Here is an 18,606-nt window from a genome sequence, read left to right on the forward strand (position 1 = left end):
GCCAACCCATGAATCCCAGGACACAATAAAACATAAGAGTGGAGCCTTCATTACATTCTAGTATTATTTCTTCAGTCATTGAGTGCATGTCAGCGTCTGGGAATGGGGGAGAGGTTGCCAGCCATATGCTACAGATTGTGGCTTGAATAAGGGAGCAGGAAAGAACAATGGAGGTGGCCAGTTGTTTCCCCAGCCACTTCCTCATTCGGGACCCTGGCTTGGTAGCCATGAAAGCCAGAACCACAATGGCGGTTTTGGACAATATGCACGAAATGGCAACTGAGAAGATCATGCCAAAAGCAGTTTGCCGTAGGATGCATGTCAGCTTGTTAGGTTGACCAATGAAGAGCAAAGCACAAAGGAAGGAGAGGAGGAGGGAGAGGAGGAGAGCGTAGGTCAGGTTCCTGTTGTTGGCTTTGACTAAGGGAGTCGCCTTGTGTTTCACAAATATTCCAAGCACTGCAGCTGTGATGGAAGAAGAACAGACAGCAAAAGTGGCCAGACAGATCCCCAACGGTTCTCCATAAGACAAGAATGTTTTATCTTTTGGAAGGCATCCATCCTTGTCACTGTTTGGATACTGATCTTCAGAGCATTCAAAACAGTCGTCCATGTCTGAAAAAGAAAAAAGAAAAATGCTATACTGTACTTGTGAAGCGTTTTGTGCCCAGAAGAAATCAAGGCAAATGGCCAGAAAACCTTGAATGATGGCTGCTGGATCAGTACTGGAAAATATATATAGCTATTTGGCCCAATAATTTCTATATACAAGAGGGCTGTATTTACTTAGGATTCCAGAGCAATGCAGGTCTTCACTACAACTGAAAGAAGAGAAGTTCATCACCTGGATATCACCAATCATATCCCTGTTTCCATCATCTCCTGCTATGCTGAAATCCTTACCTCTGCCTTCCATGAGCATTTGAGACTATGCTCCAAAACAGGTGTATCTTACTAGCATCATTGGATACCATTCTCTTACCATCCTTCTCTACTTATTTTAATTTTCATGTACTGGATCATTCTTGACAATTCTTATAACTAGTATACCCCAAAAATAAATAAAAAATCTCCGACCCTTCTGATCTGAAATCTTCCCTTCTGGGCACGGGATGCAGTCATAGCAGCAAGGTAGCTTCCCTTCCTTCTTGGTCCGACTGTAGCCCAATTGGCAATTCTCATTGCACAGAGAAAGGGGTTGTGCCTGTCCAAAAAGGAAAGAAGATGGTAATTTCTGACTTAAACATGTCATACCTGTTCCTCAGATGGGGCCAAATTTACTTCCCTGTTTCCCACACTGGCAGGAAGTCTGAAGTGCCAATCAGATCAGGATGACCATTCACATCCCAAGGAGCTGCTGCCCTTGGTCCTTCTGTTGATTGCTTCACAGCAATTGCCCTCCCACTGTCTGATACTGAATGTCCCATGCTGAACACTGAGCAGGCCACAAACACCCTGAACCCACTTTTATGGGGCCTTTGAGAACTTTGGCTCACACCTCACCCTTAGGTTCTGGGGTGCTTCTGCTCTTCATTTATTTATTTTTACTGATTGATTTTATATTGAATAAATACATAAGTTGCCAAAGTTTCCTGGTTCTGTGTGTCTTGCTTTCTTCTCACAATTATATGTTTCAGACTTTAGGTGATGAAATTTGCTTTGTCACTTCCTAACCATATAAGTTTTTTAGCTGTGGCTCCTTTGAACATTATCTGAGAATCTCAGCGGTCCAAACAAGGTATTGTTATGTTATGCTGCAGCAATGTTTGGGGTAACAATGAAGAACAGTGATGAGGTTCTTCTGTACTTTTTTGGTTTTTTTAAATTCAATTATAAATAAGCCCACCTATCCAACTTCTTTCTATATCACATTTTGCCATTTTAAGCTTCCCACTGCCTGTGCTGTTTTCAGTTCCCTGTCTTCTTCAGGAGGTGAGTTAAATCACAACTAGTTGCATCTTGGAATAGATGTTTTAGAGTTTGAATAGTGAACCCCCTTTTTTTTAGCACTGAGGAAATGTCTTGGGACACTCTGAAATGGACCTTACCTGGTTGAACCTGATGGGCCACGTGATGGTATCATCATGAATGGAGAGTCTCTTGCTTGGGGGAGCCTGAGGGTTCATCATTCCGACCTTAACTCTGAAAAAGGAGTCATTTGGGAATGTGATCCAGTTGATGATATCCAATTCAGTTACCAAATCCCCCTTCTGGCTAAATGAAACCTCTTCCGCAGCACTATTGTTAAATGAGATGCCTCTCAGAAAGTGGTGGAGCTAAATTAGTGAAGAGAAGAGAGAAGAAATCCGTGAGGGTATTAGAAAGAGACAGATGTATAACAGAATGATATTCTGTCCCTCCAATTGTTGGCATCTGTTTGTCTTGAGAACAATGGAGTGTGGCTCCAGGGGTGAGGTCAACCCGCTGTGTTAGCAGCACTGAAGTGACCTCCCCAGGGTCAGTCCTGGGCTGCCCAGAGGACAAGTCTCCTTCTCAGTCTTGCTGATGTGGTCGAAAGGAAAGCAGAGCAGGACGTTTGGCACCAGCTTGGTTTCAGGGGTTGCCAGAAGGAAGCATAGAAAATAACATCCATCCGCCTAAGAGACTCCACTCTGGAACTGTGTAGGGCTTACTTTTTAGCCTTTTATTCTCTGGAAGATATCACAGAAGGTAGCAGAGGTGGAGAAGATTCATTTCAACTCTGCACAAGGTCGAGATCACAGATTCTGTTCACAGTAATTCTAACAGCTCATCCACACCATACATTTAAAGAACTCTTGTTACAGTCATGGTTTCCCCCAAAGAATTATGGAAAGGGAAGTTGCTTAAAGGAGTTGAGAGTTGTGAGGAGACCATTAAGAAACTACCATTTGTAAGATTCCTTGGTGGAAGCCATGGCTCTTAAAGTGAAACAAGAGGGCTTTAATGTTGCAGATGTGGCCCTAGTGTTTTAAAATGCAAGATATAGCAGTCCTATCAGATAGCAGTCCTATCTATGCTGAAAGATGAGGATAAGAAGAAAAAGAAAAAAAAATAAGGTGCTGGAGGAGACTCTTGAGAGACCCATGGACTGCAAGAAGATCCAACCTATCCATTCTGAAGGAAATCAGCCCTGAGTGCTCATTGGAAGGACAGATCCTGAAGCTGAAGCTTCAATACTTTGGCCACCTCATGAGAAGAGAAGACTCCTTGGAAAAGACCCTGATGTTGGGAAAGATTGAGGGCACAAGGAGAAGGGGACGACAGAGGATGAGAAGGTTGGACAGTGTTCTCGAAGCTACCAACATGAGGTTGACCAAACTGCGGGAGGCAGTGGAAGACAGGAGTGACTGGCATGCTCTGGTCCAGGGGGTCACGAAGAGTCGGACACGACTAAACGACTAAACAACAACAAGAAAAAGAGCTTTCTAAACAGTCAAGGAACTATTTTTGCACCCTGAAAGATGGCGAACTCTTCTATATTAGCAATAGAGGGACATTACCTGCCATGGCTGTGGATCCAGCCTATTCCCTCTTAGTTCATCCATCATTACACTGTGTTTGAATCTGGAGAAATGCATGTTTTGTAAAGCATGTGCCACTGCCAAGACTGCATTGTAGATGCTGTAGCTGTGGGCAGTCATGCTCCTTTCAAAGACAGACCCCAGAAGAGTCTCAAGCTTCTCTGTCCCAGTGCAGAGATCATTGTCTTTCTTTTCAAAAGAACAAAGAAATGCCTCCTCCCAGAAAGTTCTGATGAAGCCATCCTCCCTTTCTGTGACAGGGTTTCTCTTCTGAAGAAATTTCTGGAATCCTAGATGATTAGCTGAATGAACTGCAAACGAAATGGCACCATGGAGAAAGCGTATGTCCCAATTTCTTTGAAAGGAAAACGATGTAAAATCCATCTGGGCTGTCATAATCCAGACTTTTGCCTTGATGTCCACTGGCATATTCATTGTTTCTGCCAAGTTGGGTATTATTCCCAATACCATCATGGTCTGAATTTCACCAATCACAACCACGACATTGGCGGTGCTGCCCATAATAACACTGATTGTTTTAGAACCTTCTTCCACCATTTCCATAGACTCACCTGAAAAGGTTAGTTTGGGAAATGTTTCTGTATAATCACAGCAAATACCTCTTCCGGCAAACATGGGAAGGACGTTTTGTACAAATCTCTCTCCGTTGTCATCACTCAGAGTCACCACCCCAATCCACATCCAGCTGAAATGCAGCAGTAGCTGGAGAATCCCATTATACTGATGAGCCACATCAGGGAACATTCGGTGAAAGAACTCTTCTTGGATGTGGTTACTCAGCATAGGAGAAGAGCCATAGATGAACTGAAAATGATTGTAAAAATTATGCTTGCAAATTCCATCCACTTTGGTGTTTGTATATACCCTCTTATGGTGAATGAACGCAGATGAGACTGCACAGAGAAAATTTAATTTAAAAAAAAAAACACACACACATAAAAGTTGAATATTGGGGCCCTATATGGAGTGGCTAGATTTCTTGAAATACTTCAATTTATACATTTCCGCCCCCGCTCAGACACGCATAGAGTCTAAGGTCTTTGCTTCCCCTATATTTTCAATAAAGGGAAAAGCACAGCAGGGGTCACTTCTCCCTTAAATTTCCTATGTGAATGTCACCATCAGAACATATAAGCAAACAGTATCAGACATGTGAACACAGAATAAAGAGCAAATATAGCTAGTTTCTGTTGAAGAATCCATAGGACAGCTCTTTGAACCATAAACTGGGAAAAAATAAAATTGAAATGCATTTGTAAAGGCCATTGAGCCCAATTCAAGCAATGATGATTTTTGATGACTGGACTGCATCTGAACCTCAATCATGGATTCTGTGCTAGAATGCTTAAATATTGGAGAGCAGGGAATTAGCCTTCCTTGCACTGAGAAATCAAACATGTCATGCAGAATTCAAGACCGAATGGTTGTTCCTTGTATTCTGGTGTATTATGTGCAGGGATGAGTTTTGTTCATTGTGAGTCATTCACACTTTGCAATATCAACCTGGGGCCTTAAGGGATAGAATCTAATAGAAGTGTGAATAGCATCTTAAATGGCCACACTCAATGCACACATCTCTGTGAATCCCTCAACCTACAGCATGAAAGGATGCAGTGCAGGAGAAACGTGAATGGCTTCTGCAATGGCTCTCTTACCTGTGGCATCTTGTAGATACTCAGGACCATTGCCATGTGGAGACAGATGTCAGAATTCGGTCCCCCAATGATGGCTACTGGACTGTTCTCAACACCACACTTATAGTTAGGGGTGAGTCTGCCCCATCCAGACAGCAGCTCCATGGAGCCATGATAGGTCCAGCTTGCAACGAAATGGCTGTTCAAGATGTGGAATCCCAGGGTGACATTGGGCAAGATCTGTGGGTTGTCATTTATCTCCTTTACAGCAAAAACCAAAGCCACAATGTGCTGGTAGAGTTGTGTCATGAGCCTGCAATGAGGGGTTCATTTTGCATCTTCTATAGAAAAGGACATTGTCTACATATCTACTTATCTATCTAGTGAGAGAAAAATACATCAGATGAGAACAGACTAGAGCTTGAATACTCTTGACAAACAAAACTGGACATATAGATAAGAATCCCATATTATTTATTGAAATAATGATGAAATACCTCAAACATTTCAATCTAGAGAATTTTCTTCTGATTCTTGCCTTGCTGAAGTTCCATGCAATATTTCAAATGCATAGAATAGGCTTCAATTATACTTCTCACCACCTTTCACTCCATATTCAGGGTGGTCTACAATAGACATAGCACTCCCAATAAGATGCTAAGTTGGGGTTTTGAAATTCCATGTGTTACTCCCTTGTTCCACTGCCCCCAGGGCCCTATGGCCTGCAGGTAGGAGCATCTCTGTTTGAACAATCTAAGTTTGATTACTACTACAACTACAAATGCTGATATATCAGTACAGGTTATTCAGGTGAAGTGTTCACATCCTTGATTTTGCATGATATTAACAAGACATCTTGAATTGGATCTGACAGTTCCTCAGTGAACTCAGGTGCCTGGAAACTTAAAGCAACAACTTTTATCAGAAGAGAAGCAGCCTGAGATTGAGTTGAAGAGGGGATTTGTTCTTCTGTTTTGACAGCCAGGTCTGGTATTAATCACAGATCAGTATTATTTTTAAAACTATGCTTGTTTTATTTCTTAAAGTGAATATTTGTTGCTTTTCTACCACTACCTCTTACCATATACACATTATGAAAAGATCTCTTTTCCATTGAGAAACATTTGTATCCCCATTCAGCGGGGGGCAGAAACACCCCACAACAATGTCCTGGCTGAAAGGGTAATATTTTCCCCACACCCCTCTTTCCTTGAATCACATAATCCTCTTTCCACGTTGCCTTTCCCTGTGTCAGTTAATGGAGAGGTCACTCTCCTGGGGAAAAGAGGCAAAATCCCAAAAAACTGGATGGAGAGGGAAAAAAGCCCAGCCCTTCTTCCCTTGATAATGGGTCCTCATTGGAAGGGTAAGATTTAATTCACATCATTTTTCCTGGGGATCCAGGTTACTATTTCCATCACTCACCTCCCCCTTTGCAAGTCAGTGGAGTGATCTGCCCACCCCACCACAACCTTTGGGATACCAAGGCCATTTCTGACAGGCTGAGATTTCCCCCACTTTAGTCTTTCCTGAGAGTGCATAATCTGTTTTCAGCCTCCACCCCTGTCCCCACAATTCCTATTGTGTCCCCCTCAAGTCCGCTTAGGCAGGAGAACCACTGCAGCAATCATTCTGAAATATGACAGAACTTGTTCCTTAGAGGAGGTGAGCACGCCTACAAATTGCACCCAAATTATATCCAGGTTGGACAAATTCAATGATGCACAAGAGAAAATAAATACATCTGCCGTTGCTACTATTAAAATTGGGAATGTGGTAAACTGGACTTGCTTCATGAACATTAATTTAAGACTATGGTAGACACTCTTAGCAGAAATGGGCTTGAGCTCTCAGGTCCCCACTTCCCCGCCCCAGATAAAAGCTCATCAAACGCAGAAGCACAATAATTACTTATAAGGAAAGCCTATTGCACCAACAGCAAAATATGAATACATTTAATATGGATGTATTATATTGTTAAATAAACACAGTTCCTTACATCGGGTCATCAAAGAGTTTAGCAGAGGGACGTTCTTTGAATGTTATCTTGTTTATGAATGTATAGACCTGAGACATGATGTCAGCAATCATGAGGTCTCCTGACTGATAATATTTGTGAAGAATGGGAAGAGGGTCACTGGTGGGGCACTGAACCAAAGGAATATTGCATGTAGTTAGAGGCAGCAGTATTAATATTAAGATCACAAACACTAACATCTTGCAGGAAAACTCTTTTCTTCAAAGGACACTTCATCTCTTTGTAATGATAGGGTCTCTGCCTTAAATTAGGACTCAAGCAGCTGAGTTGAAGAAGGCAGAACTGAAGAATCAGTAACCAGATGAAAGAGCCTTGCATTTCTATAGCCTTAGTTTACATTTTGAATGTGCCCACTTGAACTCTCCTGGGTTGGGGAAATATAGCTGTGATTATGATTAATTTGATAATTACAGGAGATATAATTTATGGCAGCTGTTGTTTATGACTCACTCATCATTGTTAAAGAAATCATGTGCCCCCCCCCCAATAGCAAATGTCCTCTTTGATCCTGCTCAAAGTTATAGAGAATCACAGGAGAGAGGGGAAAATAGAAGATTTGTACTCCCTCTCCCAGGGAAATGGAAAAACCTTTGCACTTTCCTCCATGTGTGATGGAGGTGGGCAAGGCTATATGTCAAATTAGAAGAGGCTTGGGGTGGTCTTCAATATTCGTCCTACTCAGAGTAGTTCCATTGAATTTAATGAGCATGAATAACTTAGGTTAAATAATTCAGAATTTAGTTGAATGCACCCCTTGGTCTCCACCTTTTACAAGAGCAGCAGTTCAGGCCAGTCTTAGCCCAGCCTCTTCAGAGTAGGGTGCCTTGCATAAATCCAATAAGTTGCAGTCGCTTTCTGGAAATGGCACCTTTTATGTATTTATGTATCTTGAGTTTATGTATATTGAGTGGTAAAAGAAGATTTGCATAATATCTCGTAGCGTCCCTGTATAACCTTTAGAAGACATCTGAAGGCAGCCCTGTATAGGGAAACGTTTTAACTTTGGATGTTTTATTATGTTTTCATATATGCTGGAAGTCACCCAGACTGGCTTTTTCCTCAGAAAAAAGGTTAGGGGACTTTGTCCAAAGCCTTACTGAAATCAAGATACCCTATGTCCACAGCATTCCCCTGATCCCCCAAGCATGTAACTCCATAAAAAAAATATATTTTTGAGATACCCACGCTGGGTCTTGGTAATCACAGCATGCTTTTTAAGAGCTCACAGACTGACGGTTGAATTATCTGTTCTAGGAGCCTTTCTGGTTTTGGATGCTGCTCATCAGGTCATGGAGATCTGAATTTATTTAAAATTGTTAGCTGTTCCCTTACCTCCTCCTTTCCTATCTTGGGCTACATCTCCATCCTTACATCATTTATTTTAAATAAAAAAAATTGTCCAGTAGCACCTTAGAGACCAACTAAGCTTGTTCTGGGTATAAACTCTCATGTGCATGCACACTTCTTCAGATACACAAAAGCTTATACCAAGAACAAACTTAGTTGGTCTCTAAGGTGCTACTGAACATTTTTTTAATTTATTTTGACTGCATCAGACCAACACAGTTACCTACCTGAATCTAGAATCATTTATTTTGTTATCTCCTGGTTGGACACTGCTTTCTTTTTGGGTGAAGATAGAAGCAAAGTAGGCTTTGAGTAGTTCTGCCTTCTCTCTGTCACCTAATAGAATTTCTCATGTTCCTCACACAAAGGACCTACCACTTGTTTGTCCTTCCTCTTGCTTTGAACATAGTCAAATAACCCTTTTTTAAAAAATTACTTCTCTTCCTTATTCTGATCTTCATCTTAAAACTATTGGCTACTTGTATATGCTCCTCTTTTATGATTCCCCATTTCTTATACATGTCCTTCCCAAATCTCAGCTCATCTGTAAGCTCCTTATGCAGCCACATCGGTTTCCTTAGATGCCTCCCACTTTTCTTTCTTGTTGGAATTGTCTGCCTTTGGGCCTTCAACATTTCTCATTTAGAAGCTCCCATCCCTACTGGGCTCCCTTCTATTCATTCCAGACTATGGGACCTCACCCAGTAGCTCCTTAAGCTACCGGGGCCTCTATGCATACTTTCCACTTTGGACCCAGGACATGGGCGCGAGTCAAAATGCCGGGGGTGGAAGTGGCGGTAGTATTGGCAGTGGCAGCAGCACTGCCCCTATCCTCTACTGGGCTCTGGCGGCCACAGCTTCTTCAGGGCTGCCTTTCACCACCAAACTGCAGCTCTACTCCCAGCTCAGGCCTGAGCATGAGGTGGAAGTAGCAGAGAGAAGGAGGAGCAGGGGCAGTGGCCACCTCTCCTCCACTGGGCTCCAGCACTTGAGGAACTGTGAAGGCCGTAGCTTCCTTGGTGCTAGCCCACTGGGAGGGAGGGAAAGAGCTGCCATTGAACAGCCCCCACCACTGCCAGAGGCGCAGAGAGCACCCAGAGCCCCTTTGCCTCCTGCTCCCCCTGTGCCAGCAGCCACTCATGGCCCACTCCTTTCCATGTGCTGCCGCCACCTTCCTGCTGAGCTCACAGTTCCCAGGGACCATGCGCTCTGCACACCCCAGTGGTGCCAGGAAGCCACAGTTATCCACTGGGGCTGGGAAAGGTGAAGCAAAGCGAAGAGAAGGGCTGTCTTCGCTTCCTTGCTCTGCCAACATGGCACATCAATGTTTTTCAGCTTCCTCTGCACGCTCTGATTGGAGGAGAGGCTGGCTTCTCCCAGCAGCCACCACAACTGCCTTCTTTCATTGCTAAACTTATTTAAACACTGAGAAGCGCAGAAGGTTGTGCTCCTCAATGATGGCTGCCCAAAGGAGGACACACGGATCCCAGGACATTCCTGGATCCAATCAGAGAGCAGGCTGACTTCTTTAAATCTGGGATGCCCTGCTCACAAGAGAACAGTTGAGTGCTATGTTCTATGTATTCAGAGTTCTCCCTATGGCCTTCCTCCAGCTTATTCACTTCTATTTCTTCTTTAAAGGAAGTGGAATTAAGTGGAGGGATATTAGGTGGACCTAGGAGATCAGGGTTAAAATCAGTCATGAAGTTCACGGTGTGACCCTGAGCCAGCTGGCTGCCTTCTCCCGACTAGTTTTTATAAGCCAGTAGCGACAAGGGTCAAATACCAATGGAACTCAAAACCCACAATTCCTCTTTGAACCAGCTTTCCATTTTTCATTGAACTGGGAAGCTTCATTGGAACTCAGATTACTTGCTGAGGAACAACACTGTGAAGACCTCAAGAGCACTGCCAACCTTTAGTCTCCAAGTATAGCCTTTCCCTTAGGTGCTTCCATCAACAGGGACACCTTATGATCTGCAAATCCAAGAGTGTTTGACCATGTAAGAATTGCTCAAAGAACACTCATATCAAACCCTATGCTCTGTGGTTTAGACCCCAGTGCCACCTGCGTCCCTTATAAGGGACAAGCGCACTACACAATAACAAATATGCATTATTATTTTGATATTACTATAAGTCACAGAGCTCAATGCTCTAAGGAGATAACTTAGTAATTATATCAAATTGCTGGGTTTCATCATCCATCTTGATAAATCCCTTGTACATTTTATCAGGCCATGAGCACAATCAATGTCAGTGTGTGAAAGTGTAACTAAAATAAATCCTGTGTTATTCAGAGCCCACATGAGAAATTCTGAACATTCAGGTTTTCATGGACCAAATCTTTGACAATTTCCCTTTATCAAAATAATCCAGAGTCATTCAATGAGGGTTCTTGTAATGCAGTTTATGATAGATTAGAGAAAAATGTGACTTTCAACATCCCTGTTGGCCCCAAGATGGTTGGAACATTTCTGCTGCAGATTCTTCTCTTCCTGTGGCTACAGTTGCCTCCAACTGAGAGCAAGGAACACTCTGCTAGATGCACCATGATGGAGCCTTTCCAGCTTCCACACCAGAATTATCAGAGAGGGGACCTAGTCATTGGAGGAATTGTTTCTTATTTCGGCTTTGTATTTGAAGAAAAAGATTTCCATGAGCACCCAAACACAAAGCTTATAGATGAACTCTTGTAAGTAAAATTCTATCCTTCATAGTGCAAGCTTGGTGAGCTCATGTATGCTACAATTACACAAAGCATACCACGGCATGCTCAGAACACATTTCCCTGTGACTTTTATCAAGGAGGGGTGTTAAACATATATTTTCTTATTTTTACCTTGTGATCTTGTCACCTTCTTCTTTGTTGCTTTATTCCACTTCTTGGGGTTTCTATTTTCTGCCTGTTCTTCTTTCTCATCACCTGATCCCATGACTCTCACCACTTTCTCCCAACTTCATCCTCAACATTCATCTATGTTTCCTTTCACACCATTAACGTCTGTTTCCCTTTGCAGCACAGCTTGATCCTCACATTCACAATCACTATCCTTTAATCTGGCAGTCACAGTTGAATGTGACATATGAATATCATAGATTTTGGGTTATACCTGCTGCTATGCAATGTAAACCATATTGGGTAATAATACCAAGTATCGCAACTGAGTTTTATGCAGATTAGACCGATTGAAATTAATACACCTAACTTAGTCTGATCTATTAATCCTAATGGGCCTTCTCAGAGTATGACTAACATTGGCTACAGTATTTTTTGTACAGCCTCAATTTTATTTGAATGAGGGAAAGATGGAAATTCTGTTACTGTGAAAGAATAGATCCCATTCCATCTGATGTGCTCTGGTCTCTACTCCCCACCTACACCAAACACTTACTATCTGAGAGGCACCAGCAGAATTTCTGCATTGGGAACCTCTCATCCAGTGAGTGTCCATTGGTTGCTGAAAGGAAAAAAGGAGTTAAGGGAAGGATGTGGCAACTTATATAGGTGCATGTGAGTCAGGAAGTTACCTATGTGCTTAAGAGGGAGAGGAAGAGAATACCTCTGACACACAGTATAATTCTTTTATTAGTGGAGCACCAAAATACTACCAGAATACTCTTTCCCTGGTGTTTGCTGTGAAAGAAATAAACGAGAACCCTAATATCGTACCGAATATGACCTTTGGGGTCCACGTCACTGATAGCTACTTAAATGCAAGGATGACTTATCAGAACACCCTGAAACATCTGTCCATCACAGAAAGGATTGTCCCCAACTTCGAATGTGACAAGACAGGACAAAAGATAGCTGTTATTGGGGGACTTGACTCTGATATCTCCCTCCACATGACTACTGTCTTAGGCATCTACAAGATTCCACAGGTATAGTAAGTGTGGGGGCTGTGAATCTCTTCTCCCTCTGGTACAATAATTATCTTTAGGGTTCTCAAAGCTTTCTTTTATTTTGGTTCATTTTTCTGAAAAAGGAAATGTGAGAGGAAAATATATACCGTAACTGATACAAAAGCATCTTGGGGAGTTTTGCAGTAGTGGTGGGAGTGGAGGGCCTATGGTGCTTGCCTGACTTCGTCTCCCATGTGTCACTGGGAGGTTGGAACAGGGCAGATGCAGCAGCAGGAGTCTTCCTCCTGCTCCCAGGAAGCTGCACAAAGCCAGCTGCAAGAGGTCAGAGAAACCCTGCTCCTCCTCTGCACCAACAACTGCTGGAGATATGCGTAATGTTCTTGTGAAATCAACATGCATCCATAAATGGAGTTGAGAAATTCTCATGGGTTTGTTCTTCAAGCAGATACTTGGGATGAACCATAACCGTTTGCTCTAACTCTCCAATTCTTGTGGGGTTTATTTCTTCCTCCAGATTGCTTACTGCGTATTAGCTCCAGTGAGAAGCCCGGAGTTGCAGCCCCAGACATTCTACCGAACGGTGCCCAATGAGAAATATCAATATGCAGGGATTGTCGGGCTACTTCTATATTTCCAGTGGACATGGGTAGGAATTGCGGTATCTGATGATGAAAATGGAGAGAGCTTTGTGCAAACCTTAGTGCCAATGCTTTCTCAGCATGGAGTCTGTGCAGCTTTCAGTGAAAAACTACCAGCCTTATCTCAGGGTCTAGATAATTTCAGTTCCTTGGAAGTCATTCGGGCCAAGTCCTCTTTCCTGGTGGCCTCAGAAGTCAACATATTGGTTCTGTGTGCAGAACCTGAGACCATTACAGTTGTGAAATGGATGCAATATTTCTATTCAGTAGCTGAAGATGTTGCAGAGAAGTCTACAGGCACCGTGTGGATTTTGACAGCCCAGTGGGCTTTCTCTTCAGAAACAATGCAAAGGTATTATGATATACAAGCCTTTGATGGTGCCTTGTCTTTTGCAATTCACACAGAGAAAGTCCAGGGATTTAAAGAATTCCTTCAAACCCTGAACCCCAACTCTCCAAATGGAGATGGGTTCCTTCAGGCTTTTTGGCAACAGGCATTCAACTGTTTATTTTCTGCTTCCAATGGGCACAAGGAAAACACAAAGACCTGCACTGGCCATGAGAGTCTGGAGAGCCTTCCTGGGCATATTTTTGAGATGACCATGACTGGCCAAAGTTACAGTATCTATAATGCGGTTTATGCCATTGCACATACTTTACATCAGATGCACTCATCCATGTCAAAACGCAGAATGATGGCAGACAGAGGTGGGCTCGATCCTCCAAAACTGCAACCTTGGCAGGTAAGATTTCCTATTCAGAATAAACCTTTGCAAAGTTGAGCAAGAGAAATGAGAATTATGAAAAATTAAGAATTTGTTTGAAACAATTAAGGTTTGTTTCCACCCATGACTGCCCACCCATTCTTTCCACCGACACCCACTATTTTCTAGAAGCTGCAATTCTTTCTGCACTAAAGAGGAACATATAGGGCTATTTTCAAATGTAATTACCTAGTCTGTTTTTTAACTTACTTCCAGTGATGTTCATTGATTATAGTGGACCTGCGAGTTCAGGTCACTTTACATTGGTGGGGAAAAGTGAACAAAAAAAAGGAAAGCAGAGAAAACCCACCATGAGCTTCTCTCCATTTCTTTGCCCCCTTCTCCCTGCACACCCACCCACCTTGCAGGAGGGGCAGTTCCAGGGCTTCCTGACATGGCACCATTTTGTCTTTGCACATTGACAGCAGAGCTGAATCCTCACGCAAGTGGCAGGCCAGCTGTTATTACTAGAAATACTTACGTTTTTCAAATGTTGTAGACTGCACAATTTTTAACTACTTTCCATTGTGTGAAATATATTGATGGATACTTCTCCTTTGTAAAATCCATAAAAGCTCTCCTTTTTAAACTTTGCCTTTGTTTTCTTCTGCCTAGCTGCACTCGTTCTTGAGGAGTATCTCCTTTAACAACAGTGCTGGTGACTTAGTGTCCTTTGATGAGAATGGGGAGTTAGCAGGTGGATTTGATATTATTAACTGGGTTACTTTTCCAAACCAAACCTTCTCCCGAGTGAAAGTAGGAAAGATAGTTCCACAAGATTTACAAAACGTAGACTTCAGTATGGATGAAGAAGCCATCACATGGCACAGAGCTTTTAATCAGGTGGGACCACTGGATTTTTAAAAATGAGATATATTTTTTTAAGAATACAAATAACAAGGTTAATGTAGATATTCTTTATCATTAATTAGCAAATTGTTTAAGTATAACCCATGTTATTTTACCATTGCACATGAGGTGAGAAGTAGATATTTTCTTCTTTAGAGTTCTGATTTGAAAGTATAGAATGGTAATATATTCCACTATATTGCACATGGAATATTGTTGACTCCCATCTCCCATCCTCCCTGATCACTGGCCAGGCTGGTTTTCAGACTGATGAGAGTTACAGTCCAATACCATCTGTTGGACCAAAGGTTCCACATCCCTGATATATAGGATTTCAAAACATTTCAATGCGTTGCACATTTATTTACGAGTAAATCATGCTGAACCAAGTGAGATTTACAGCTCAGAAGACAAGGACAGGATAAGTTATCCATTTGTTTTGAAAGAATATTGATAGTCTTGTGGAGCTTCCTATGTTACCTTTTTTTAAAACTTCATGTATTTCAAATTCTGGGGACGCAGGTGGCACTGTGGGTTAAACCACAAAGCCTAGGACTTGCCGGTCAGAAGGTTAGCACGTCGAATCCCCACAACGGGGTGAGCTCCCGTTGCTCGGTCCCTGCTCCTGCCAACCTAGCAGTTCGAAAGTACTCAATAGGTACTGCTATGGCGGGAAGGTAAACGGCCTTTCCGTATGCTGCTCTGGTTCGCCAGAAGCGGCTTAGTCATGCTGGCCACATGACCCGGAAGCTGTACGCCAGCTCCCTTGGCCAATAAAGCAAGATGAGCGCCACAACCCCAGAGTCAGCCACCACTGGACCTAATGGTCAGGGGTCCCTTTACCTTTATCTATTTCAAATTCTGTTGTCTTACCTGTCCTCTCTCTATCCTCCATCTTTATGCAAATGAAAAATTCAATATTCCTTCTCATTCACTCACAATATTTACACTGCAGTTTATTGATGTATACAAAACACCTTTCTGGAATAATGTTAATCAGTTAGCTGATCTCTTCTCTTTGGTTAAAACTGTGTTGTTTACAAGGCACAAGAGAGCTACAGTTTCTCCTCTTTTTATGGCTAGGTGCTGCCCCTTGCCTTGTGTAATGATCGCTGCCAGCCAGGCTACAGCAGAAAAAAGAAGGAGGGGTTGCCATTTTGTTGCTATGATTGTGCATCATGTCCAAATGGGATGATTTCGAATCAAATGGGTAGGAGACATCATCTGCTATTTTGTATAATCCTCCTGATGTCTATTTCAACTGTTTCCCTCTATTAGTAGTTCAGTACTCCTAAACAGAAGAGCAGCTGCACTGATATCTGGAAGAAAAAAGAGACAGTTGGGGAAACTAGATCCAGAACTTTTACAAGTGAGATCTGTGGAAATAGGTGTGGAATATGTCTGGTGTTATCTGTTGTATAGGTGTGTGAGCCAGAAAAAAGCATGAAATGATCTCCTTACCCAGAACTGTCCTCAGCCCAGCCTCTGAGCCCAAAGTGGCAGTTCTCAAGAAGCCTCCATCACCATGAAGATCTCTCTGGGTGTGACCAACTCAACTAAGGGCACAACCAAAGGCCATGTTTCTGATCATTAACTGCAGATGAAAGACTGTAGAACCTATTGCGGGAGATTGTACAGTTTTCAATATCCACTTATCTCTGATACGTTCACTAACTAATTAATGCCTTATTTGTCGGAACTCATATATCACTCATTGTTTCAGATATGGATTATTGTTTCCAGTGCCAAGATGACCAATTTCCAAACAAGGCCAGAGATCAATGCCTCCTCAAACGCCAACATTTTCTTTCCTACTCAGAACCTTTAGGGTTCGTTTTAGCTTCCTTAGCTCTGGTCTTTTCTCTGGTCACAGCTCTGATACTTGGCGTCTTCTCTAGGAATGGGGACACTCCCATTGTCAAAGCCAACAACCGGGACCTCACCTACACTCTGCTCACTTCCCTCTTGCTCTGCTTCCTCTGCTCCTTGCTGTTCATTGGCCAGCCTCACCCAGTGAGCTGCTCTTTACGACAAGCTGCTTTTGGCATCATCTTCTCCATTGCTGTGTCTTGTGTCTTGGCCAAAACCATCACGGTGGTTCTGGCTTTCATGGCCACCAAACCAGGATCCAGGATGAGGAAATGGGTGGGGAAATCTCTCACAAACTCTGTGCTTCTTGCTTGCTGCTCCGTTCAAACCAGCATTTGCGCTGCTTGGCTCTGTACGGCTCCTCCATTCCCAGATGTGGACATGAACTCTCTGATGGAGGAAATCATTGTGGAATGCAACGAAGGTTCTGTCGCGATGTTTTATTCTGTCCTAGGTTATCTGGGATTCCTGGCCATGGTCAGCTTCACTATGGCTTTCCTGGCCAAGAGGTTGCCCGACAGTTTCAACGAAGCCAAGTTCATCACCTTCAGCATGTTGGTGTTCTGCAGCGTTTGGCTGTCCTTTGTTCCCTCTTATCTGAGCACCAAAGGAAAGCAGATGGTGGCTGTGGAGGTCTTTTGCATCTTGGCCTCCAGCGCAGGTTTGCTGGGTTGTATCTTTTCCCCCAAATTGTACATACTTCTTCTGAGGCCCGACTTGAACAGCAGAGACCACTTAATTCTGAGGAGCAAATAGGAATGAACTTGTGTTGATGCTTTTAATTTTTGCATTGTTTGCTAGCATTTATTGGAATAAAGCAAGACAAAGTAATTCCTTATATTTCTCAGTTGGGAGAGGAAATATGGCAGTTTTCATGGTAGTGCCCCAATTACCCTACTACTCTCCACTGCACCTAGTACCTGTGACTATAAGTGCACACTTTGTAAACTGGATCTGTGAATAGCCCAGAGACATCCTGTGATGGTCTGAGGAGGCTGGCCTGCCTTCATTGCATTGAGAAAACGATGGCTGCTGTCATGGATCTATAGCACCATGGTTCAATGTAATGAATAGTTGTAGAATAATTCAGTAATCATCTGATCTGTCAGTCACTATATGAATAGCAGTAAGATAATGTAAGATAACATTATTTTATGAAGCAGCCCTAAAGATAACTGTGATGCACATGGTTGAAATTTTATTGGGGATATCAGTGTGAAACATGTAACCGCTGCTGAGTCTATACTTTATGTATTTATATGAAAACTGTATTATACATACAGTATATCTATTCATATGTAATCAAGGAAGGCTGCTTATCAGAGTATGTTGCTGAAAAAGCCTGTATAACATCGCAGAATAGTATGAACATTACATGAAGATACACAGCCACATCCAGCTTGCTTCAGAATGACCGCTCCCCACTTAAAACGGGGGGCGACCTTTGCGTGGACTCGCACAGCCCCTGGATCTTGAGCGGCTCCATTCAGCATAGGCTTGGCTTTGCCTTCCCTCAGGTGGGATACCTGGAGGTCTCCGCCTACCCCAGTCAGTTGTCCAATCCCACCTGGGGGAAGCATTGCCAAGGAGATCAGGCCAGGTGGGGAAGGGATTACCTGCCCACACAATAGAGGGAGGATCCTCACTTGGCTCCAGAGCTTCTCCCACCCTACCCACCCTCAGTTAATGCCAAGGTCTACCCACATTTGAAATTTAATAAAGTTGTGGCCAATTTAATCCCATAGCACGTTGTCTTGAGTCGTTATTCCACATGACGGGGGGGGGGCGCTCAGGACCTGAGGACTCCGCCTGTCCATGCAATATGAATTTGTCACATTTCCAAGTGGGACTTCAAAACAATTTTTCGATATTTATTTCCCGCTGGTGTTTATCCACCTATTAATTCAACAGAAAACCCCCAATCTCTGAATTTATACTCTCTGTGTAATGGTTTCCATCTCAGCTATGAATCGCAGACACATCTGGTAATTAGGACACAGCAGTGTGCCCTGTGCCCATCCTCATGCTGCATATATGACGCTGGGTCTGCAGCTAGGTCTCGAAGGCAGAGCATGC

At 43.0% G+C, this 18,606-nt stretch overlaps 1 protein-coding gene and 1 long non-coding RNA gene across 4 annotated transcripts in view; both read left to right on the forward strand.

Moving 5' to 3' along the window:
• The window catches only part of LOC310834283, a 285,003-nt gene that overhangs the window by 137,678 nt on the left and 128,719 nt on the right, over positions 1–18,606 (forward strand). The gene's annotated exons all lie outside the window — the stretch shown is intronic.
• Positions 9,304–17,286, forward strand: LOC310834439 (vomeronasal type-2 receptor 26-like; the record flags this gene model as incomplete). Its single annotated transcript, XM_083717926.1, has 7 exons — positions 9,304–9,550; positions 10,953–11,238; positions 12,137–12,428; positions 12,925–13,791; positions 14,428–14,655; positions 15,745–15,871; positions 16,385–17,286. 7 exons carry the CDS (start codon positions 9,304–9,306, stop codon positions 17,284–17,286), a joined length of 2,949 nt encoding a protein of 982 aa, XP_083574052.1.

The sequence above is a fragment of the Podarcis gaigeae genome, assembly GCF_964106915.1.
Source record: "Podarcis gaigeae genome assembly, chromosome: 16".
Lineage (NCBI taxonomy): Eukaryota > Metazoa > Chordata > Lepidosauria > Squamata > Lacertidae > Podarcis > Podarcis gaigeae.